This window comes from Pogona vitticeps, chromosome 4 (assembly GCF_051106095.1).
Source record: "Pogona vitticeps strain Pit_001003342236 chromosome 4, PviZW2.1, whole genome shotgun sequence".
NCBI lineage: Eukaryota > Metazoa > Chordata > Lepidosauria > Squamata > Agamidae > Pogona > Pogona vitticeps.
Window position 1 is genome coordinate 133,682,214 of NC_135786.1, and position 25,624 is coordinate 133,707,837.

At 38.9% G+C, this 25,624-nt stretch overlaps 1 protein-coding gene and 1 pseudogene across 6 annotated transcripts in view; both read left to right on the forward strand.

Annotated features, from left to right (window-relative positions):
• CFAP61 (cilia and flagella associated protein 61) overlaps nt 1–25,624 on the forward strand; it is a 164,873-nt gene that overhangs the window by 82,231 nt on the left and 57,018 nt on the right. For all 6 annotated transcript variants that reach the window (XR_013544719.1, XR_013544720.1, XM_078392555.1 and 3 more), the window contains exons 18-19: nt 11,378–11,505; nt 18,518–18,616. Coding sequence is in view for 4 of the 6 variants with exons in the window: in XM_078392555.1 (XP_078248681.1) it covers nt 11,378–11,505; nt 18,518–18,616 (227 nt within the window). In the remaining 2 variants the exon portion in view is untranslated. The remainder of the gene's footprint in view (nt 1–11,377; nt 11,506–18,517; nt 18,617–25,624) is intronic.
• Nucleotides 349–572, forward strand: LOC140707201 (U2 spliceosomal RNA; annotated as a pseudogene).

Here is a 25,624-nt window from a genome sequence, read left to right on the forward strand (position 1 = left end):
CATGATGTTGTAATGTGCATTTTAGGATTTCCAGTTGTACATTTGAGATACCCTAAGAAAAGAAGCTTTCAGGGGTCATTTTGTAGGGTTTAAGGAAAGGAGAAAGAGGCAATTTTTATCTTTCCCATTTTTAAAAATCTTTATTATTATTATTAACCATCACAAAACAACTATATAACAACAGGAAAGGGGGGAAAGGGATTAACGGCAAAACAAAACAAAAACACATAGACGGGGATATTTGCTTTCATGTAATAACTAAAAAGCTCTTGACTTCATGATTGTGATATAGTAATCTCTAATACATTCTCTACTCATATCCATTTCTGGGCTCAATCATAAAACATTCTTGTTTCTCAGCCTTTTGGCTAACATCAAGTGTAGTATCTGTTCTTATCAGCTTTCCCATTTTGAGCCCCACAACTGTCTCCCACAATGTGCTCCCGGGTGCTTTACTGAAGATGGAGTACACCTAGAGAAGATAAGAAAGGGGGGAGTTGCCCTTTTCTTCTGTCTTTTCCTGACCTCCTGATATATGGAAATTTGTTAACTTCATGGTGCTTGCATCCACAACCTGAAGTTTCTCTCCAGGTTATTAATCAGCTGTGAAGAAATTACGTAGGCCAGCCCAGGTCCAAATTTTCCTTCCATTCACTGATGCCATCACTGGATGACTCAGGTTTGGGATGGCTTTATTGCTATATAATGGAGAACAGGTTTCTGAAGAATAAGAAAGAAAAACTATATTCCTTTCCATTTCCAGATGCTTTGCAGAATAATGTAAGAAGAGGAATTTGTATTCAATTTCATTGCATGAAGTTCACTCACACACCTCAAGTTCAGAGGCTCCTTAATTCTGACTCTAAGCTTAAAATTCACACATATGCAAAGAAACACTTGTACTGAAGCCACAAATTTAAAGATTTCTCTCTCTTTTTCTCGCATCCCTCAGAAAGTTTTTTGGGGGGGCTGCCTTGGAATCCTGTCCATGTCTATATTGAAGTAAATTTCATTGGCCAGAATCCAATGGAAGAATTTCACTGGTGTAAGTCTATCATTATAAATTTCAGTAGTGAATTGCTGACAAAGCAGATGATCAACAGGCAGAATTTGCTAGCTCTGTCCAATACATCCTGGTCCCATAAAGCGTTGTGGTTAAATGTTCTTATAGCAACAAATGTGCTTCTTATTTAAATAAAATGCAAGTCTGTAAGTACAAGAAAGCATTTTTTTTCTTTGTAAGGGTTACTGCTGTGCTAATGGAAGGGTGCTTCCAAGATACAACTCATGACAAAAGATTATGTCCATGCTGAAATTTTTACAAGGGATAGAATATTGCACCTGATTGTGGTACAGTTTCCTAGTATATCCAAAGTAGACCTTCTGAAAATATGTCAGTATGGGAATAGTCTTTTTGTTGTAAATTCTGCTTAAATTTTTAAATAGTCTTATTCACATTAAACGAAAGATGCTCAAAGAGATTCAGTGTATGGACTGTTTGATTACATAATGATACTTTTTGTTTTGTTGTCTGAGTGAGTGTATTCTTTATGATTGATTGATCAATAAACATTTAAAATCACTCAAATAGTATAATTTTAACAGACATTGGCCACTGGATGTCGTGATTGCACTGCAAAATATGATCAGAGGAAGAATATACATCTGGATATTAGGAAAAAATCAATGAAGCAGGTATCTTAACCAGAATGTTTTCTTGTGTACCCTACAATTTGCTGGTACCAGTCTTTGACCATAATAAGTTTAATTCATTCATTCACCAAAATGTGAATGCAATTTGTTCATACTTCTTTCTTCAGGAATGTGGTCCATTTGGATTCGGTATAATACTGTAATACAGTTTTAAAGTATTCCGTGAAATAATTCAGCAAATAACTCTTCTTCGCAGAATCAACTTTCTATTCCGAAAACTTCACCATCTCTGTGCAATAGCACTCCTGTTGCCAATAAGATGTTGTGGCATTTCTCACAGCAAGCATGTAAAATATGTGCATGACACATGTATATGCATGCATCTTGGAAGATCACCAGTATATTTACAAAGACTTCAGGAAACATGGCTGTAACTGTAGTATTGCTGACAGTATTCTGAGAAAATGCTCCTACAGTCCTGGCCTGTAAAATTCACTAGGTGGATAGAAGGTAATCTCTTACCAGCTATGTGTGGATCTATCTTCAAAGTATGTACAAGAAATTTTGTTTCAGAAGTGTCTGGTTCTTCTGGGTAAGCTTCTAATTATGAGTCCACAGTTTTCTCAAAGGAAATAACTTTTGCCCACATACAATATTGTAAAGAAAATCAGTTGCTTCTTTGTGATTTCTGTTACTCACATGTACCGTATTGTCTTGCGTCTATGCAAAGACACATCTGAAACATCCCAACTTAACAGATTTTTGCAGGAGCCCTGCCCCCATCTCTGAAATACAAATGCTACAGTACACCTTACTCCAATTACCTCAGTTTCTTTTTTGTTTGCTGTATGAACAGTAATGTTTTGAGAACATTCCTTCTTTAGCATATTTTCTCACACAGTAGCCTTTCTATATGCAGTTTTTCAATTGTTCCTTGTTATATTTCTTATTTCCTTCATAAGAAAGAAAGCAAGAAAGACTTTTCAAAGTTGTTTTGTTGATTTGATTTGATTACTGCATTATATGTCCCTTATCACATGTCATCTTTTCCAGTAAACAGAAGTTTATTTGGGGTGTAAGGTAAAGTAGGTGCAGGAAATCCAGAATAGTCCAAGTCAGGCCAGGCCAAAAATCATACAATCAAACAGAATAAAGTACAAACACATAGTCAGGTGGTCTAAAAGGTCTCACATGGCAAGGAGTCAGCAGCAAGGTCAGAATACAAGGCAAGCAGGATCAGGAACCAAAAAAAAAAACCCATTTTCTTCCATGAAGATACAGGGAAGGGAGTTTAACCTCCTTTGACTCTGATCCTCAGCCACCATCATCTAGGGATTCAGACGTCTTGCCCTACAAAAGTCTAATGTCATCTGGGCATCGGGCTTCCTCAATCTCAGATGTTCCAAGACTCAGTGGATCTGGCAACTCTTCACCCATAATGAGTTCAGGAAACTCAGTCCGGCACCAGAATTGATTTTGATCACTGCATCACACTCAAAATCAGCCATCGTCATCTAACATGCTCCAAGAATCAGCTTTTGATATCTACCCAAGAAGATTGCTCCATGTTAGCTGTTCTAATATCTTCTTCTTAGGCACCCTTCAGTCTCGAGAGACTATGGTAATGTGCTCTGTATCAAGGACGTGGAACAGTGTCTAGTGTGGCTGAAAAGGCCAATTCGAGAGTGACAATCCCTTCCACACTGAAGACAAATACAATCTGTCCCCTGTCCAGCTCCCTGATTTTGCTCCTTCCAGGACTGCCTCTTTGCCTCGGCCTGCTGGATAAGGGCCTCTTCAAATTGGGAAAGGGCATGATGCACCACATACCTCCAGGCTGAATGGTCAGATGTCAAGGTTTCCCATCTGTCGAGGTCTATTCCTAAGGCCTTCAGATCCTGCTTGCAGATGTCCTTGTATCGCAGCTGTGGCCTCCCTCTGGGGCAGTTTCCCTGCACTAATTCTCCATACAAGAGATCTTTTGGAATCCAACCATCCACCACTCTCACGACATGCCCAAGCCAATATAGGCGTCACTGTTTCAATAATGTATACATGCTGAAAATTCCAGCTCGATCTAGGACTACTCTATTTGTAACTTTGTCCTGCCAGGTGATACCAAAAATGCGTTGGAGCCAATGCATATGGAATTTGTTCAGCTTCCTCTCCTGCCATGCACAAAGGGTCCAGGACTCACTGCAGTACAGGAGTGTGCTCAGGACACAGGCTATATAGACCTGGATCTTGGTATATGCCGTCAGCTTTTTATTGAGCCATAATCTCTCTGTGAGTCTACAAAACATGGTAGCTGCTTTGCCAATGCATTTATCCAGCTTGATAACTAGAGACAGTGTGTCAGAGATCGTTGAGCCAAGGTACACAAAGTCATGAACAACCTCCAATTCTTGCGTGGAGATGGTAATAGAGGGAGGTGAGTCCACGACCTGGCCCATGACTTGTGTTTTCTTCAGGCTGATTGTTAGTCCAAAGTCTTGGCAGGCCTTGCTAAAATGATTCATGAGTTGTTGGAGGTCTTGAGCAGAGTGGGCAACAATAGCTGCATCATTGGCGAAGAAGAAGTCCCGCATGCATTTCAGTTGGACTTTGGTCTTTGCTCTCAGTCTAGAGAGATTAAAGAGCTTTCCATCTGATTTAGTCCGGAGATAGACACCTTCTGTTGCAGTTCCAAAGGCATGCTTCAGCATGACAGCAAAAAAGATCGCAAACACAGTCGGCGCGAGGACACAGTCCTGTTTCACTCCACTTCGGATGTCAAAGGGATCTGATATTGAGCCATCAAAAACTACAGTGCCCTTCATTCCCTCATGAAAGGACCTGATGATGTTAAGGAGTCAAGGCAGATATCCAGTCTTGGGAAGGATTTTAAAAAGGCCATCCCTTCTAACCAGATCAAAGGCCTTTGTGAGATCTATGAAGGCCACAAAGAGTGGCTGTTGTTGTTCCCTACATTTCTCCTGCAACTGTTGGGAGAATACCATGTCAGTGGTGGATCTATTAGCTCGTAATCCACACTGTGATTCTGGATAGACTCTGTCTGCAAGCACCTGGAGTCTCTTCAGTACAACACAGGCAAGCAGCTTCCTTACAACGCTGAGAAGAGAGATGCCACGGTGGTTATTGCAGTTGCCCCTGTCTCCTTTCTAATACAATGTGACAATGTTTGCATCCTTCATGTCCTGTGGTACTCCACCTTCCCTCCAGCAAAGACGAAGGACTTCATACAGTTCGGTGGTGACTATCTCTTTACAGCACTTCAGCACTTCAACAGGGATGTTATCCTTTCCAGGTGCCGTGCCGGGGGTGAGGGAATCCAAGGCCGCTTTTATTTCTGCTGAAGTTGGTTTGCTGACCAACTCTTCCAAGACAGGCAAATACTCAATGTTATTCAGTGCTTCTTCAGTTACTACATTCTCTCTGGAATATAGCTCAGAGTAGTGCTGCACCCAAGTTCCATCTGCTGTGCTCGTTCCTGGATGATCACACCTGTAGCAGACTTCAGGGGAGCAGATTTCGTGTGTATAGGACCTAAAGCCTGCTTGATACCGTCATACATTCCCTTGGTGTTACCTGTGTCTGCTGCTATCTGTATCTGAGAGCAGAGCTGGAGCCAATAATCATTGGAACATCTCCTGGCCTCCTGTTGGACTTGGCTACGAGCAGCTCAAAGAGCCTTCAAGTTGTACTCACTAGGACAGGCTTTGTATGCTGCTAGAGCTCTCCTCTTATCCTTGATGGCTGGCTTCAGCTCCTCTGAATGGGCTTCGAACCAGTCTGCCGTATTTTTGTTCTTTTTGCCAAACTTGTTCTAATATCAGCGCTTGCTGGTTTATACACTACTCTTTGGTTCTGGCTTCAGTAGTGATGGCATGTTTGCTTACAGTACAGTCCATCTATAGTTTTTCAAGACTTTGTTCCAGCTTTTGCAGTTTATTAGTTATCTCTCTGTCAACGGATAGTACAGCTTCATTACTATCTGCACTCCTTCCTCTTCAGTCTGAGCTTGCATCTTTGCTGTCTCCTCATTGAGTTCAATATCAGGGCAACTTTTGGTATCAAACACTCCTCATTCTTTTTCTTTGGTGCCAAATGCTTCTACTACCTTCTGCTGAACCAATTGCAAATAAGGTGATTCAATGGATGAGAAACCTAGATTAAAATGTTTTCACGTCCCTCACCCACCCCACTGGTATTGTTGTCTGACCCATTTGTTGGGGCCAAATTTTCTTTATGAAGATTTACGGTCATATGCCAATCAATTTATGACAGCAGTTCTCGGGAATAGAAGTTAAGGTTCCACTTATGTTTATACAAGGTCTAGTGTTTAATTGGTTTGTAAGCAATACTGCAGTAAATGTTACAATGCCATTGCATCTACTGTTACCTCATTTTGTGCAACAATCCTGGAATAAACCATTGTCAATTGTTCCAACTTCTTGTTGTATCTGAAACTTGTACAGAAAGAGTAGTGGTGCAGGAAGATGGAGTTGTTTTTCTATTCTGACACCCAATACAAACCTTGGTAATTGCAGAAGCCACAAAAACTAAGGGTAAATAGAAGTAACATTCTGCATCTGTTGAAGAGTGGTGTGACTCAACATGCTAGGTAGTCGTTTTTACTCTCCCGCTGCTTCAGCCAGTCACATAAACAACTAACAAAGGATTATGATGAAATATAAGTGATTCCTGTGTGGAAAAATATGGATGCCTTAGTTGCCATTTACATGATGACTATTGGAAATTAGCTTTTGAAAGAAGGCCGTAATTTGGCGCATTTACAGAATAATGCAATAAGGCATTTAGCTGTTTGTGCTGCCAAAATTATGGCTGGAGCTGTCATTCTTGATGATGCAGTAGTCTCTGGTTGCACAAAATGGCTTGTGATGGAGGTTCCTTTAGTCTGAGAATGGATAAGATGAATATTGAGTTAAAACATGGGCAACTGTAGAAGACGAAGAAAAGGAAGAGAGCTGCTTCATAATAGCAAGCTCCCAAGAAATTCAAGTCTAAATGAGTGTCCATTGTCTTCATTGTACTCCAAGTGTTGGTCTCCATCAGGCTTTTGTAGGACTCATTCACTGCCACTCAATCGCAACAGAAAAAACAATCCAGAACAATTGGTCAGTGTTCATTTTCTATGAGATGATTTATTTCCCATGTTAACTTCATTGCCAAACCACTGATATTTTCAGCCTAGCTACTTCATCCTTCATTGATGATGATTTGCAGATTAGGTGTCAAGCATGCTATTATAACATTTGTTGCAACATCACTACTGACTGATGGGTGTTGAAATCATATGGCATGGCTAAATCCTACATTTTTTTCCATCCCACCAATGCAAGTTTTTAATTCTACCAGATCTTCAAAGATGCTTCAGAAAGAGACCTTGATCCTGTTTAACAAGTATGCTGTACAGCAGGGGTCCCCAGCCCCAGCCTGCGGCCTTCTGCTGGTCCATGGCCTTCGCAGGACTGGGCTGCAGAGACAAATGTCCCCCGCATGCACTCCCCCACATGCATACCCACATGCATGCACAGCACACCCATCCACACACAGGGGTTCCCTGCTCACCCACACGTGCACGTGAGCGTGCTCTGCTCACCCACGAGCATGCCACACCCATCAGCACTTGCACGCGAATGCACCATGCCCACTCACGAGCACGCTCATGCACACAAGTGCACCCCACTCACGAGCACGCCACGCCAATGCATGTGAGTGTGCCACACTCACCCACGAGAGCACCCCGCTCACCCATGCATGCGCTGAAGCACACCATGTCCACCTGTGAGCGTGCCATGCCCACCCACAAGCAGGGTGGTGCCTCCCAGCACATGGACCCTGTCCCCCAACCGGTCTGCGGTTTGGAAAAGGTTGGGGACCACTGCTGTAGAGCACAACCCAGTTTCCTGGGGGGGGAGACACAATTTCCCCTCTCACTATTTTATTGTTACAATTATTTTGCCCTATTCTAGATATCCAAGACATGCAGACAAAAATGTCTGAAGAAGTTCAGCTTTAGTTACTCTTATGTCTATGCTTCTTCCTCTAAGGCACAGGGATTGGTTTGTGTCCGAAAGATATCTATTTTTATATTGCCATGTTTTCTTCACTCTGCCTGATAAATCGTTTATTCCAATTCAAAGGTCTACTTGTGAGACTTGTCATAACTCTAAGGATATTTACAAAATGTACAATGGTCTTGGTTGTCACATAATGTTCACTTCCTAGCAAGGAAGTGAACATTATTCCATACATCGATGACTGGCTCTTCGTGACAAGAATGTGAATATGTCTTCAGAATAACCTGGACTACATTTTATCTCTGCTAAAGGACTTGGGTTTTGAGTTCAATCAGCAAAAATGCCACCTTCAACCTACAGATTTTATCCAGTTCATAAGCGTCTTCTTGAATTGAATGATAGGATGAGGGCTCTTCTGTTGCTCAATACAGCATTGTCTTTAATCCACAAACATTCCTACAAAATAAAAGATGTTTTAAAATAACTTGGATTGACATTGGCAACTTTGGCAGCCTCTTGGTTTTCAAAGCTCTACCTTTGACCTCTCCACCCTTGGTTTCTATAACATTTGAAAGTACTTTAAATTTATGGCACAGGTGACTTATCCTGCCACTCTCAAAATGCATCATACCTTTCTGTGGTGAACTTACCTTCAGATTTTTTTTAATTAAATGTACCACATGCCACTTCCCAAATTCCCCATGATGGTCATGATGTATGTTTCTCTAACATGATGGGGGGCATTGTCTAAACCAGAAGTTCCCACCCTTGGGTCCTCAGATGTTCTTGGACTAAAACTCCCAGAAGCTTTCACCATTACCTGTGCTGGCCAGGATTTCTGGGAGTTGTAGTCCCAAGAACACCTGGAGACCCCAGGCTGGGAATCAGTGGTCCAGATCTTATCTTTCATGCCTATTGATCTCTGAGATAAGCAAATCTTTGCAGAAAATGTTACAGCTACTTGGAGTGATATTTGTCTTTTGTGCATTTAAACCACTGGTACAAGAGATGGTTGTCCAGGTAGCAACAGACAACATGTTCTATGTAAATAAACTAGGTGGTATGCATTCTCCAGAGCAACTTCAATTAGGTTCTTGATTGTGAATTGATATGTTCAGCAGGACATTCTATCAATAGCGGTTCATGTGGCAAGGTTCATGGATATTCTTCCAGATTCTTTATGCAAATAAAAACAAGGCTAGCATAAATAGGAGCTGTCAGATGCAGCCTTATTAGTTTGTTGATGGGGTCATTCTGCAACTGACATACAGTATTTGCAACATATCCTAAATCAAAATGCCAAGGATATAGCATTAGTGTGTGCAACAGCCCTTAGTCAGTGTTTCTGCTTTGGGAGAAGTAGCTTTTTATGTCTGCTGACCATTTCCCTTCCTGACCAAGGTAATCAAATTTCACATGAATAATGCAGTGCAATGTTAATAACTTAGTGGTTCCAGGGTCCATGATTTGCCACTCTTCTTTACCTATTCCACACAGTTTTGTTCAGGCTGCTAATAACTCTGGTTTGGCTATCCATACAATAGGGTCAGATTCTTCATCCAGGCCCAGATTCTCTTCAATTAATGGTCAGTAGATCAGAGACGATGACTTGAACATCAGCCTATTCTTATTAATTTACAGTGGCTGAAATCCTATTGCTTAGAGAAGTAAATCTCAACCAGAGTAGACCTCTTGAATCAGTGGGGATTTGGTGAGTCAGCTCTTCCATTAGTTCTGTTGATTATACTCTAGTTGCTACTCTAGTTGCAACTATTCTGGTTGCAATATACTACAGAAAGCAATAGGAATCAGTCATAATGAACTAAAAAAACGTGGTTTCTATTTAATTTTTTTAGATACACCTGGTACTCATGGGTATAACACGCTTTGACTGTCTCACTCTCAAATCTCCATTTATAATTTTCTACAGTAGAAATTATAAGATTAGTAATAGAATGTCCTGTGAATTGTAGGCATTCTATAACTGGCTGACTGTTACCATTTCTGTTATCAGATTTGCATACATTTATTCTCTTACAGTCCACAGAGACTGTTCCATCTGTTGCATATACAATGCAGAGGAATGCTAGCAAAGGATGGCACAGAACACATTAGCTAATGAACAATGATGTTGTGGATAACACTGTTGAAACCTATGGTAATGCTGCCAAAGGAAATGCAGGGGCACAGCTGGTATCTAGATTTGTTGCAGGGTCCTATTCCTGTCTCTATTCATGTTATGTGACCAGTCAATAGCTCACAAGGGGGCGGGGCTGTCTCTAAGTAAGAACATACTTGTTACCTGAAGTTTGGGGAAAGCATATTTTCTTACCCAGAGCAGGTTGTAGCTTGTCAATGATATATGTTTGCAGTCTTATCTGAGACCCATAGGAGACCAGCAATGTTGTTCTCTTTTTCTCATTTTTGGTTGTCTTCTAGTAGATTATTCCTGAGTACCAATGTTCTTTTGTCATTTTTTCCACTTCGTTTGGTGGGTGTTATTATCTAAGAAAAACTTGATGCATTTTGAGTTTGCATCTTGTGGATCCAAGCAGGTACAGATATACTGGAGAGCCTGTTTGGTTGGTTGTTTAAAATATTTTACTCCATCTTCCTTCTTAGAAATAACTTTGTCATTAAAAGACAATATTTAAAAGATAAAATAGCATATATAGAAATATTTTTAAAGAATTAAACTTTAAAAATTAGACCTTTCTCTTCAGATAGGTTTTTCCTTAATGACTGGTTGTCTAAGACAGGTTTTTGAATGGAGTGTTGTGCCTTGTTGCTTTGAATGTGTTTTTGGTGTTGATTTTGTTTACCATTTTTATTGTGGCATTTGTTTGATCCTTTTTAGTGTTTGTAGACTTGCTGTTGTTAGCTTTAAATGTTGTATTTTAATTAGGTAAACCACCTTTGGCCCTTTTTAAAGAAAAATGTGGGGCAAAAATATTTTAAATAAATATAAATAAAGAAATCATAAATAATATTATTTCATTTATACATAAGTAAACCACAAACACTTGTTGATTTTACTTGAGCAAAAAAGTGAAACAACTACTTAGAAATACATTGGGGGATTTCCAGTTAGCAAATACTGAAGTGAAGCATAAGAAGAAATGAAACCAATACAAACAGCATGTCTTGAGTTCTGGCAATTAACCACATTTTCCACATCCCTTAGCTATTGTTAGGTATGGGGGTTTCCATTACAGAAACATACCTGTTTCTTACCAAGAGGAAAATGTATAGGAAAGTGCACCTCTTCCCACAGCATCTTTGGTGGAGAGAACATATCTTAATCAACCCTTGAAGCGCATCCCACAAAAAACATTTTCTGCAGAGCTGAAGCAGCTTGTAAGGAAGGTTTGAATGTGACCTTTAAGCAGATATGATAGGGAGTTTACAGCCAGGCTGTGGCAGAGAGGCGATAAGTAACAAGGGGCAGTATGAATGGTTTAACAAAAGTAAACCATAAAGTAAGAGTCTAAAGAATGCCAGGAGTGTCTAAAACAGTGCATCCCTGCCATAAAAAAGATCAAGGTGTTTATCCCTGCACAGGTTGTGTGTGGTGGATACTACTTTCAGTGTGTATGCCCACATTTGTAACACTTTCAGGAATCTGTTGAAAAGTTCTCAATGTTTTGGCATGACTTTTTTGCTTTTAATTCCTCTTACAGTTAAAATATGCATTGAACCACTTTAATCGGAAGTTATCCCTGGAACCAAAGGTATCTATCAACGCTAGAATAGTAGTAGTTGGTGCATCAAATGTTGGAATCTCCTTCCTGGAGACACTGATTTTTTGGTAAGTTCTTCACTACAAGGTAAACTGACTACTGTGTAAATTCATTGTTTTATCCCACAGCCTTTCTAAGTTACAGATATGTCTCTTTCATGAATGGAAAGGCACATAGAACCCAGACCCCTACCTAGCTATCACATTGTTCATGGTAACTCAATGTGCTGTGTAGGTAGCAGACCAGTAATAAGTACTGCAAGCAACTGCAGTGTGGGCAATGTATTACTTTTAGCAGGAGTGCTGGTACTGTTTCAGAGGGACAGATACATGAAGAACCAACAGCCAATTTGTTCTGTGTCATATATTTAAGCCTTTAAAAATATTTATTATATCCTAGGTCCACTGTGTTTCAATTTAAACAATGGCAATATCTTCTATTGTCATGATTTTGCCACATATTTCTCTCTCCTTTGATCTACGTATTTCATGATCAGTTCCTGCTTTGAGCTCTCTATGTACTTGTAGTACCCCCAGGGACACTAATAAATAAATCAGGGTGAAAAAGTCACACTTGCAGTTTCAGGAATTTAAAAAGTACTTTCTCCCTTTCACATCTCAAGATCTTGAATGTTCCATATTTTTAAAAATCATTTTTTAAAAATGAAAGCAATTGCCAAAAAAAGCTTTCCGTGGGTCTATATTTTCATAACTATTGTTGCTAAAGGTCAGTGTAAAGCTGCTAAAAATACCAAACAATATTAAAGCCATCTAATTATGAATAAAATCAGAAGAGATCTGTGCCTCGAAATAAGTCAGGGAAAGAAATGCTAAACTTTGCATATCCTATCTATATATGTGATTTAAGCTGCAGAATATTATTCATGAAGGTCAAGATTTTTCCATAATTATATAGTTCATATTTCCTTCATTGTCTTGCACATATTTAATTCTCTCTCTCCATTTATATATTCTCTGTCCTGTTACATGAAACTCAACTTGCACTGAGGATCTTATGTATATTTATGTATAGTCAGGTGGTTGTGTATGTATTGTGCATTTAGTTGGGTTTTTTTTGTTGTTGTGCGCTTTAATACAAGTTAAGACAAAAATACAACTTAAAACCAGAGGAACCAATTTACAAATCTAAATAGAAGTTAAACGTGCAACACTTTTAAATTGCATCAGAATATACAGTCTAGCCCAATATTCTGAAAAGCTTTACTTAAATAAGCCTTCATAGCCCTCCAAAAAGCAGATGGTGAGGGGTCAGATATGCCTCGCTTGTTGAGGCCGTTCTACATCTTGGGTGTTAACAACCAAAAGGATGCTTCCAAGACATTTATTTATTATTCATCTTATTTTTATTCTACTTTTCTCTCGACCAAGGGACCCCATCTATCTTGCATTAGGTTAAGATGGGACCTGAAAAATAGCATCCAAAATGGCACAACATTCTCAGACAAACCAAACAAGTGTTAGCTGCCTGTGATAGTCCATTGTTGTATTTCCATGGGAGCCAACTGTTAAAAAACTGCAGCTTGTTACAGGATCACTGGAATCTTTGAGGCAGAAAAGTTGTTTAGAGGAGCTTCTGTCCCACCCCACAATAAGGATAATACAATCTAGGTCTCCTATATTCAAGTGTAGTTTTAGAAAGAGAGAACTATGTTCTCGGAGCTTGATAGACTAAATAATATTACGGCTGTTGGAATATCAGATCTGAAGCAGTGGTTTGGGTTTTTTCTTTGTGTTTGGAATGTTGTGCCTTTGCTTATGCTTTATATCTATAAATAAGTTCAAATGTTATGAAATGTCATAAACCTTCAGTGAACCTTTTTCCAGAAGAAACCAAGTGTAAATAAGGGGTCAGCCTTCTCATCTCTCAGAGAAGTTAGGGCAAATATACCATGCAGTCACTTAGCTGTCGGTGGTAGAAAAACATGTCCATTTAAATGTGCCTGCATTATTCATGAACAGCAGTTTTCTTGCCAACATATTTCTTTTAAACTCTGATTTTCTCAGGTTAGTAGTTTCTTAATTCCTTTTGGCCTATTTAGTCATCTGAAATGGCTTTGAAAATGCATCCTTCTAAAGCCCTACTTGTGACAGAATAGTTACAAGTCCTGTTATCTGGTAGCCCAGTATTACACAATATCCTGAACAGCTGCCTTGTTTGGCAGTGGCTAGCATAATGCTTGCAGTTTAATTAGGCTTTTATCTTTACATTTGTCTGAGAATGTCAGGAGCCTTCCATGTTGCCTGCCACTAATTAGTTGACTAATTAAATAGTTAGTGCTTGCTTGCTGATCACAGGGCTAACATGTAATGAATGTTTTAGTAATTGTTATTGTTTTATCCTATCTTCCTTATGCCACATGAATTGGCTGAAATACGTGCCCTTTTCCTATTGTTTCTTTTACTATGCCAAGGGGAAATAATATGAAGGCAAAACAATGTAGCCATTTATCACGTGCTGGATATTACTGAAGCGACAGCATTCAGACAGTGTCTCCTTGCATCAGTTAGAGGAAATGGAGAAGATCAATGTTCAGATGGAGAAAAATAGGGCATGTCCTATCTTGAGTTGTTATGAAATCATAGTTACAATAGGAACGTATCTGTGAGACATACCGTATTTTTCACACCATAAGACACACTTTTTTCCCACAAAACAGGGGGGTGGAAAGTCTGTGCGTCTTATGGAGCAAATAAAACATTACTGTATATTTTCCTGTTTTCTCCTAAAAAATTGGTGCATCTTATGGAAAGGTGCGTCTTATGGAGCGAAAAATACGGTACATAACCAGAGGTGAAAGATACAGTAGTGCCTCAAAGTATATTCTTTATAGCAGTTGTTTTACAGGGACTAATACTATGGTATTGTAACATACTGAGCAATGTCAGGTTTTAAATGGGTAAGAATTAGCTTTAAAATTTAATATTTAATAGTGAATCATTCTGATGTTTTTGTATATTGTTTGTTTTTTATTTATCACACAGTCTCCATTCTGCATCCCTTTGTACTTCAGTAGAGGGGCAGTTCCTCGTAGGACTATGAGGAAAACCTAGCATGCAGAGAGCTGCCTTGTCACTGAAGTGAATGGGAAGCCTATAGTATAAGAAGTTGCATTACACATACATTATGGGCCCACAGGGAGATCGGAAATGAATCCAGTAATTTTGGCTTCATTCAGTTTTATTTGTATACAAGTCAATGAGGGAGGTGTGCAAAGATTTCCATATGGGAAAGAAAGCCTCAAATATCCTTGGATCCTAATTGACTATACTTTTTTCATTTGTGTCCACACTCTGAGGATTGCACATATAGAAAAATGTATCGTGTGTGGCTTGTTGGGGTGACCATTTCCCACTAGACGTTGTCACAGCTTGGCAGGAGAAGGTGGACCCTCAATTTTGAGATCAAGAGTCTTTCTGACATTTGCATGCTGCTTTCATGCATACAATGTTAGCAGCTTACCAGGATTCCCAAGTGATCTCAGATACTGTTTGAGGAAATTAATTGTAATCTATGAAAGTGCATACTAAAATAATCTGGGTTTTTTTTGTTTTTGTTTTTTGTTAATGCTGAGAAAGACTAAGATGGCTGCCTCTTTGAAAATGACTTCTACTCAAAAAAAGTTTTTCTACTTCAGGAAAAAGTGGCTATTGTATTTTTGTAGCTGATTCATCTTTCTATTTAATTCCATGCACAAGAATAAATAAAACAACCACTGATTTGCCAAGAATGAAATCCAAAAAACTAGGAAATAATACTTTTTGTAGAGTTCCCTTTTGCTAACTTTATCATGGCTCAGATAAATTGGCAACATGAACCCTTTTTATTTTAAAGCCAAGGATGTTGAGGCTCCTTTTGTAGCTGCTCTCTTAAACCAGGCAATGAAACTAAATACCTTTTACTTATTTCCCTAGATACTCTAATCCCTCCTGCTTTACAAGTATCTTTGAGCTGTTCTTTCCCTTTTGTATCCACAGCAACATGAATCCCTGCTGGAATTATTTGCTTCGATAATGCAGGTGCACTTGTTTAATGCTTGATTGGGCTAAGCTCTCAACTTGAAGCCTTTTTTTCAATCCAAAAGGTGCTCTATGCTTGTATAGCATATGGCATTTAGCATTCTTTATATTCATTCAAAGCCAAAGCTGATATACAGTATCTCATTTTAGCACTTTTCCTCCTTTTACGTAATACTTAGAAAAATGCAGGGGGGTTGTTTTTGTTGTTGTTTTTCAGAGAGAGAGAGAGAGAGAGAGAGAGAGAGATGGCTTTTAAAGAAACTAAATATATGTATTCACGAAGGCTTTCATGGCCAGAATCTAATGGTTGTTGTGGGTTTTTCGGGCTCTTTGGCCATGTTCTGAAGGTTGTGAAACTAAATACAGGATTTGTCAATCAAACACGTTAAAGTTTCAAGTCAAAATTATTGGTGCAATTCTTCCTTTACTATGTCCTGGAAAAGAACTGCTAACGTGCCTCAAGAAATAGAGAAATGTCCAGTGGGGTGATAGATTGATTATTTCTCATGGCCAAATTTCAAGCAACTCCATCAGTACAATTACTTGACATGTCATTCTTTCATAGAGCAGAAGCCAGCATTCCCTCTAGTTGTATAGAATGATTAGTTCTCTGTGGTTTCTGTGACTCACACATACGGATCTTTTCCCTGTTAAGAGGTCTGTTCCGAACCTTCTAAAGCTTAATAATTTTTGATTGGAACGCTGTCTCCCCATCAACCGTGATCATATACAGTAAGTCCAAACAGTTTTCCCTGAGTTCTCTTTCATCCTCTGAGCAATCTGTACCAAAAGGAGTATTTCAATATGTTTTTCTTCTTGAAAAAATTATTTATCAAGTTCCTCTTTATCAAATTACTCTTTCTTCTTGTGAAAAAAAGTGAAACTAGAGTGAATCCCATCTCCACCCCTCCCCCATTTTTAAGCCTCTGTAGCCCACTTCAAGGCGTTTGTCATCTTTGGTGGGGAAGGGAAAGGGAAATGGCCCTGTAAATCAGACACAAGATGGTCGTATTCTGCCTCAGAAAATGGTGGAGTGTTCCATCTCTTGAAATTTTGCTGAAATCAGTCTATGAAATAGAGAATTGAAGCTAAAACATCAAGTCTGTAGAAATCTCCTCAGACCATTGACCTCACTTGACAAAACAAGCCACTGCACACATTTTCTGCCTCTGTTTGTTTATAGTGATATGGAAATACTATGATGTCCATGTTAAACTCTGGTTCTACTCTCAAACAATCTTCACAAGATACATCCTTAGTAAACTTTTTGGAAGCTTCGGTATCAGACATCTTGACATTGATTTTAGTACTGCTTCAGCATTACAAACAAAAGACACTAAGATGTCTTTGGGAAGAAGAACATGCAATGCTTCTGAAGCACCAAAGAAACTGAAGGAAGGAAGGAAGAGCAATGGGATCATCTGTTGCACAGGCCATTGTCTTCTGAAGTGCTCTGCATTGTTTCCTACTTTGAGAGAAAACTTAATGGTTCATCACTACTGAATGTGACATGTGCCCCTCAAAGCAGGCTAATACTCCAATTTGGCATGGCATAGGCTCACATAATTCTCAGAGAGAGTTGACATCTATGGTCAATATCAACTTGGGAGATCTTGATCTTGAGAGAAATTGATCCTGTACAGTATGAAAACTGTTATCTGAAGTCATCTTTTTACAGTTTTTTGAACAGAAATGACTTTAATTGTGACTCATAAAAAGAAAAAAATTACATATTCAATTACACATAATACCAAATGCTGCCCCGGGATGTTAAGATGACCCCCACCCTCTTGTCTTTCCATTTTCAAGCAAAGACCTTCCTTTTCAAACAGGCTTTTAAGCAATACGTGGGGAGCTCAGGAATGTGGTGTGTTTATTGAATTTAGAGAGACTACATGTTTTAAAAATGTTTTACATTTTGTTTTTAATTGTGGCTTGATTATTTAATTATGGTTTTTATGCAACATTGTAAATCTGTGTTTATTGTATTGTTTTAATTGTTGTGAACCACCATGGGTCCCCTTTGAGGAGAAAGGTAGCATATGAATAACATACAAACATACAGAAATACATACACACCTATAAAGATTATATACCAATGTAATGGATGTATAAAACCTCCTATGAGTATGTTTCAATTAATTCCCTCTGATAGTTGCAGACACAGAAGAAGGTATTGTAAACCAATTTCTCTGCCAACTGGCTTCATTAATTTCTTTTTCTATATCTTATTCCCAAACAATTTTCAAAGCAGTGAATGGGGAAAACATTACATATAGTACAACTGAATATATCCATGAAACCTTGTACAGTATTCAGCACGATACTGGTAGTGTTAAAATACGTCCCAAGGGACACAAAAATTGAGTAGCCTGAATATTGTAGGAGATGAAATAAACTGGATCAGCTGATAGATTCTTAACCAATTTTGTATATTGTATTTCATTTTGCCTGCTGAGAATTGGTGAGAGAGAGACACTCTTTAAATAGAGGTACTTCAACAGAAACAAACCTGTTTTGAACACAATTACAGAAAGGGACTCTTTATCATCAAATTTCAGGATGGTATGGCAAGGGTATAAGAAGAGGAATTTGTGTCTCTAGTTTTTTTAAGCCTTTGATAAAGGGATTCTGTATCCAATTCCATGACCTCTGAATGGAGTGCAGGAATGGAAAAGCATAGGTGAGAGAAGCTTAAAAACACACCATTTGCATCAGTACCCAAGATAGAGAAGTATTATATTTGTCAATCTCCCAATGTTGTTAATTGCCTAAGTTGAAATGCATCGAAGTGTGTTTGTACATGTGGCTTATCCTATACCTTAACCATTGAATTTTGTTTGTGTGTAGATATTGGGCACATCTAAACAAATATTTTTTATAGAGAACAAACTTACTTTATTTGTTACTATATAGTTGGAGGAATGGTAATAAGAAGAATCTAAAAAAGAAAAAGAAGGCAGGAGAAAGCCATCATATTCACCCAAGAATGTATTCTGACTTTGCTTAAGATATTAAAATATTTTTATTTTTCCTCCTCTAGTCCCCACCTGAAATTCAACAACCTTACCTTGATTTCAACGCATGGACTTCCAGGAAAAGCTGTGTCAAACAATCTACATAGACGTTTTTTAATAAACAGGTTTGTTTTTAAGCATTTTCAGTACTGTCAGAAAAACTAGAATATAACTGATCCCTTGAAGTACAGGATGTGCGATGCCACTGTGTAACAGGTGACAAAGATGGGGACATGAGCTGCGGGACTCACTGTTAAGTAAGATTTAAGTCACATCAACAACGTGACTCAGGTTCCCCCCCCCCAATGACTCAGACTTGACTTGTGACTTGGAATCAACACAACCCTTCCATTTTTCTCTGGAAAAAAGTTCATTTTTAATAGGGACTCAGACTTGGGGTTTGGGACTTGGGACTTTGTACCAGAGACTTGGACTCAGGCCCAAAGACTTGCCAACATCCCTGATAGGTAATTGGAATTGTTGTTGTTGTTTAGTCGTTATGTCGTGTCCAACTCTTCGTGAAATTAAAAGAAGCAGGTGTCTTTTAATTTCGTGACTGCTGTCAACATCTGCAGTGATCATGGAGCCCAAGAAAGTAAAATCTGTCACTGCCTTCATATCTTACCCTTCTGTTTGCCAGGAGGTAATGGGACCAGTGGCCATGATCTTAGTTTTTTTCTATGTTGAGCTTCAGACCATTTTTTGCACTCTCCTCTTTCACCCTCATTAAGAGGTTCTTTAATTCCTCCTCACTTTCTGCCATCAGAGTGGTATCATTTGCATATCTGATATTGTTGATATTTCTTCAGGCAATCTTAATTCTGGCTTGTGATTCCTACATTCCTGCCTTCCGCATGATGTATTCTGCATATAAGTTAAATAAGCAGGGAGACAATATACAGCCTTGTTGTACTCCTTTCCCAATTTTGAACCAATCAGGTGTTCCATATCCAATTCTAACTGTTGCTTCCTGTCCCACGTATAGGTTCCTCAGGAGATAGATAAGGTGGTCAGGCACTCCCATTTCTTTAAGAACTTGCCATAGGTTTCTGTGGTCCATACAGTCAAAGACTTTTGCATAGTCAATGAAGCAGAAGTAGATGTTTTTTTCTGGAACATTCTGGCTTTCTCCATAATCCAGCGCATGTTAGCAATTTGGTCTCTAGTTCCTCTGCTCCTTTGGAATCCAGCTTGTACTTCTGGGAGTTCTCAATCCACATACTGCTGAAGCCTGCCTTGTAGGATTTTGATCATAACCTTGCTAGCGTGTGAAATGAGTGCAATTGTATGGTAGTTGGAGCATTCTTTGGCACTGCCCTTCTATGGGATTGAGATGTAGACTGCTCTTTTCCAGTCCTCTGGCCGCTGCTGTGTTTTCCTAACTTGCTAGCATATTGAGTGTAGCACCTAAACAGTGTCATCTTTTAAGATTTTAAATAGTTCAACTGGAATGCCATCACCTCCACTGGCCTTGTTATTAGCCATGATTTCTAAGGCAAACCTGACTTCACACTCCAGGATGTCTGGCTCAAGGTCAGCAACCACACTGGGTTGTCTAGGGCATCCAGATCTTTCTGGTATAATTCCTCTGTGTATTCTTGCCACCTCTTCTTGATGTCTTCTGCTTCTGTTAGGTCCCTACCATTTTTGTCCTTTATTATGTCCATCTTTGCACAAAATGTTCCTGTAATATCTCCCATTTTCCTGAATATATACCGGTTTTTCCATTTATATAATTTTCTTCTATATCTTTTCTTTGGGATGGTTTCTGTTGCTGCCTCCTATACAATGTTACGAGCCTCCATTCATAGTTCTTCAGGCACTCTGTCCACCAAATTTGGTTCCTTAAATCTGTTCTTCACTTCCACTGTGTATTCATAAGGGATTTGGTTTAGATTATACCTGAGTAGCCCAGTGGTTATTCCTACTTTCTTCAGTTTAAGCTTGAACTTTGGTATAAGAAGCTGATGATCGGAGCCACAATCAGCTCCAGGTCTTGTTTTTGCTGACTGTATAGAGCTTCTCCATCTTTGGCTGCAGAGAATGTAATCAATCTGATTTTGGTTTTGCCCATCTGGTGATGTCCATGTGTAGAGTCGCCTCTTGTGTTGTTGGAAAAGAGTGTTTGTGATGACCAGCTTGTTCTCTTGACAAAACTCTATTAGCCTTTGCCCTGCTTCATTTTTAACTCCAAGGCCAAATTTACTTGTTGTTCTTTTTATTTCTTGACTCCCTACTTTAGCATTCCAGTCCCCTATAATGAGAAGAACATTTTTCTTTGGTGTTAGTTCTAGGAGATGTAGTAAGCCTTCATAAAATTGGTCAGTTTCAGTCTTATCAGCATTGGTGGTTGGTGCATAAACTTGGATGACTGTGATGTTGAAAGGTCTGCTTTGGATTTGTATTGAAATCATTCTATCATTTTTGAGGTTGTATCCCATTACAGCTTTTCCCACTCTTTTGTTGACTATGAGGCTACTCCATTCCTTCTATGGGATGTTGCCCACAATAGTAGATATGATAATTGTCTGAATTGAATTCACCCATTACCATCCATTTTAGTTCGCTGACGCCCAGGATGTCAATGTTTATTCTTGTCATCTCCTGTTTGATCACATCCAGCTTACCATTTTCATAGATCTTACATTCCAGGTTCCTATGCAGTATTTTTCTTTGCAGCATTGGACTTTCACTTCACTTCCAGGCATTCCGCAACTGGGCATCCTTTCAGCTTTGGCCCAACCACTTCATTAGCTCTGGAGCTACTTGTACTTGTCCTCCACTCTTCCTTAGTAGCATGTTGGACGCCTTCTGACCTGAGGGGCTCATCTTCCAGTGTCATATCTTTTAGCCTTTTGTTTCTATCCATGGAGTTTTCTTGGCAAAGTTACTGGAGTGGCTTGCCAGTTCCTGCTCCAGACGGATCGTGTTTAGTCAGAACTCTCCACTATGACCTGTCCATCTTGGGTGTCCCTGCATGGCATAGCCCATAGCTTCTCTGAATTACGCATACCCCTTCGCCATGACAAGGCAGCAATCTGTGAAGGGGGGGTAATTGGAATAGTTGTCATATTTTGACTCTTATGCATGTGTGCATATAGTCTCTACTTCCTATTAGTCCATTTTTCTGGTATTTCATCCAACCAAATCACTATTTATATTTTACTTTCAACTGCATTTTTACTATGAGTCCAGAGCACTCTGAGGCAAGATCAGGTACATATTCCTTGCCTCAGGTACATGGGCATTTTAATGAACATATTACCACCCATGCAAGTTATTCTTTATTACCCTATCAACAGTTGGTCTTCTGTTCTTCAGTTTTGATTTTGCTTTAATTGTTAAATTGTTTTAAGATTTTTATTGTGTGTGTTTTTTTCAAAATAGTGAAACTGTGTTAGATCGGATGGGGTAGAGATATTTTGATAAGTAAATAAAATAAAGAGTGGATAATTTGCCATTTCACAAGCAGCAGCTGGTGGGGTTAATTCTGAGCTATTGATAACATATTATAGTATCACTTGTGGGCGGTAATTTACAGCCAACAGAAGTAATGCTCCCTGCTTTCAAGATAATGCAGGGCACAAAATTGCTGAGTAAAAGAGTCTCGTCCACAGTAGGCAAAGAATATTCTTCAGGAACACATCTGGTGCTGTGAGACTAAGGGTATTACAGGAACACAGAAGTGTCCCTCTTTATATCTCTGAAACATATGATATATTGCTGTTACTTCCTACCAAGTCATGGCTAGAAGACAGCAGTTTTCAACAGGCTAAGATCTGTTGCTAGTCTAAATGTTCTTACTAAATGTTATTATCAATAGCAGGGATAGGGAACATCTGGTCCTCCAGAATCCCAGAACCCTGTTCCATTATGAACAGCAGTAAGGGTTTATGAGAACTCTCATCCGAAACATCTGGGAGGTCAGATTACAGGTCAGATTACTAGGTAGCTCTCCTACAGAGAAGCACCTATTCTTCTCTTTGACCACCTAGAGCCATCAAAAAACAGCAGTTGGAAACACTGTCAACAATGATGCAGCACCAGCATCTAAGGCCTGGGCTGAAAGGTGCCTAAACATTCTTTGTCATTGTTTAGGGAATCAGCTGCATTTAATACTTTTTGTCAGACAGAAGATATCTGTTAAAGAAGCAATCAAATAAATGATAAAGCAAGACATAAGTAACAGCAGTTCTCTTTTTTGCTTTAAGTTGTTAGGTGCAAGCACCCCTCTTCTGCAAGCCTGTTTAGGTCAGAAATAGATGTTAGAGATGGATCATAATTAGAGCTGATAACATACGTACTAACTTTGGAGAGAGACTGCTGTGGCAGTTTCTCTGTATTGGAGAAATCAGACAAAAGGGGATCCCGTGTTTACATCCTAAAAGTGAGAGAATCTTATGCTGTGATACTTAGATGCCTTCATTTGTTTGGAATTTGCCTGTCAGGGGCATCTATAATGTCTGTATCTGACTTCAGTGTCAATTGTTTGAAAACTATTCTTCCTGAACTTCCATTATTTATAAGAAGAATTTTTCCAGTTTGGGGGCTTTCTGTTCTAGATTAAACAAAACTGAACCAAACCAAACCAAATGATTAATTCTTTCTCTTTCTCTCACATTTTATTGTTGCATCAATACAAAGGTTTCTTATGTTTCCAGTAGTGAGATATCTTCAATCTGCTGCCAGCATAAAACTTGACAAGTTTCTAGAAAATACCTGTCTTTATTCTTTATTAAATGCCCTTGGCAGTGGGTCAAAGATGACATTTTGTGAAGGAACATTTGATATAATTCCAGATAAAATTGACCAGGGGCCATCATACTACACATGCATTCATATACTGAGTTATATCCTCTGCAACAGTGTAAGAAGAAAGAGATTTTTGTACAATACAATTTTATTTAATAATAGTACTGTCTTTGTAGACACTTCCTTAAAGATTGCAGAGGTGGTCTGGAATGGCTGTCACAAATATTCACTATTCCACTTAGTTTCCTCTGTGGAAGGGGTAGGCAACTTTGGTGCTCCCCTGACCCACCTACACCTCTCCATACATGCAAAATATTCACTTTACTTTTCAAAAGAGGAAGTGATAGGATGTTCTTTTCAGGTATTGAACTCACATGCAACTATGCTAAAGCAAGACCCTGAAGCAAGGATAAGTGATTTCAGTTGGACCTAGGGCCAGTTTTTCATTTGGCCTAGTACCCTAACTCCCCCCCCCCAAAAGCTAACAAAAATTCAACAACTCAATCTGCTGCTGAAAAATTAGTGACACAACCTCTGCAGTGTTTTTTTATCTTATTTTAAGTTAAGTGAAGAAATATTGTTTACCACTTTGCTTTTGATCTAAAAATATGATTGGCCCTAATTGTCTTAATTATAATAGGATTTTGAATCAGAGTGTCTCAATGAGATGAGGATCTTTCATAGTTTGTTTTAATTTGTGACCTTTATTGCCTATAGGCATACACACAGCAAAGATTTTCATATATTTTTCATTCTGGGTTCTTGCAGGGAGGGGTATTTTGTATTTTTTGTGTACCCATTCTTTTGTTTTAAATGAAAGGGAGGTTCTCTTTGGTTTTCCCATATGTGTTTCTCCATGTTTTTTAGCATTCTAAAAACCTAAGGAACCATTAAAAACTACTCTAAGGAAGCAGAGGTAAGACAATAAAAGATCAATCTACTACAAAAGCAGGCAACAGGATGTAAGAAAGAAAAATTGTCATAGGACCTGTGCAGGCACTGCTTTATGTATTACCACATCATATCATCATTGTTGTCACCATGATCATCATCAGGCAAAAGAAAGAGAGAGAGAGAAAATACAAGAACAGGAAAGGATCTCAGAAGGAGGCATAGGAAGCAGACAGGGAGGCACACAGCAATCCAAGAGGGAAGACATCAGGAGCTCAGCTCTCAGTAATCTCACAAGAACCAACTCAAGCTAAGAGCCCTCCTCACTAGGTTCCAGGCTCTCTTACAGATTTAAAATTCCCACCCACCCCCAAGACATTCTGACTGACTCCTGACAGCCCCTGCAATGCTATTGAATTAAAAATTTCTCAGGTAGTTTGACTATCAGGGGATCAAAGGACACTAAAGAGATACATGAAAGAACGAACATAAACAAAATAAGAAATTTCATTTATTCCCCTTTGATAAATGAATCATTCACATTCATTGAGAAGCTGTCAAATCTACAGTTCAGTGCATTCCAATGGGGGGAGGGAATTCACCAAAAATTAACGAAGACTCAGAACAAAGCCAAATTAAGTTTGCAAAGGTTTTACAAGGTGCACTAACAATCCCAAGCATTTAAAACAGTTTTTGAACATTTTAAGACACTAAAAATAGCGAAAATGGACCTGTCAAAACCATTGAAATGCATTGAAACCTATTCAATGCATTCCAATGGGGGAACCGTGTTTCTCTTAGCGATGTTTCCTATGGCAATTTTCGCTTAAGGACGGTAATCCGTTCCCATTGGAACGGATTATCCGGTTATCAATGCATACCTATGGGAAATGGTGTTTTGCTTAGAGATGTTTTCTCATAGCATGGTTTTTTGGGAACCAATTAACATTTTTAAGCGAGGCACCACTGTACTTCTCTCCCTAAAAAGCAACTAGACTAATAAATATTATATCATGATGACAATGACTGTGTTGCTCATCTGCTGTTTGTATATGTTGACACTATACAGTACTTCGTGTTTCAGGTCAGCTATTCCATACCATTAGTACTAGTATATAGAGAGTGTGTGGTTAGTTGGGTCGTTTGTGTTTACATGGGATGGAAACTAATTTACAAAAAGGGTCCATCACTGGGCCCATGATTTGCGAGAAGGTGTGGAAGTTGATCTGTGGTCTGAATTTCCTTGCTGTTGGGGATAAATCTGCTTTAAACTTTTTGCTTTAAACTAAATGTTTTTTCCTTTTAAGGAACACTGTTTCTTTTCAGATGTAATACTTAATAATCTTTTAACCTGGATTTCAGTATTGTTGTTGTTTAGTTGTTTAGTCGTGTCTGACTCTCTGGACCCCATGGACCAGTACACGCCAGGCCCTCCTGTCTTCCAGGATTTCAGTATACTACTTGCAGTAAAATAGCAAGAATTTGGTCCA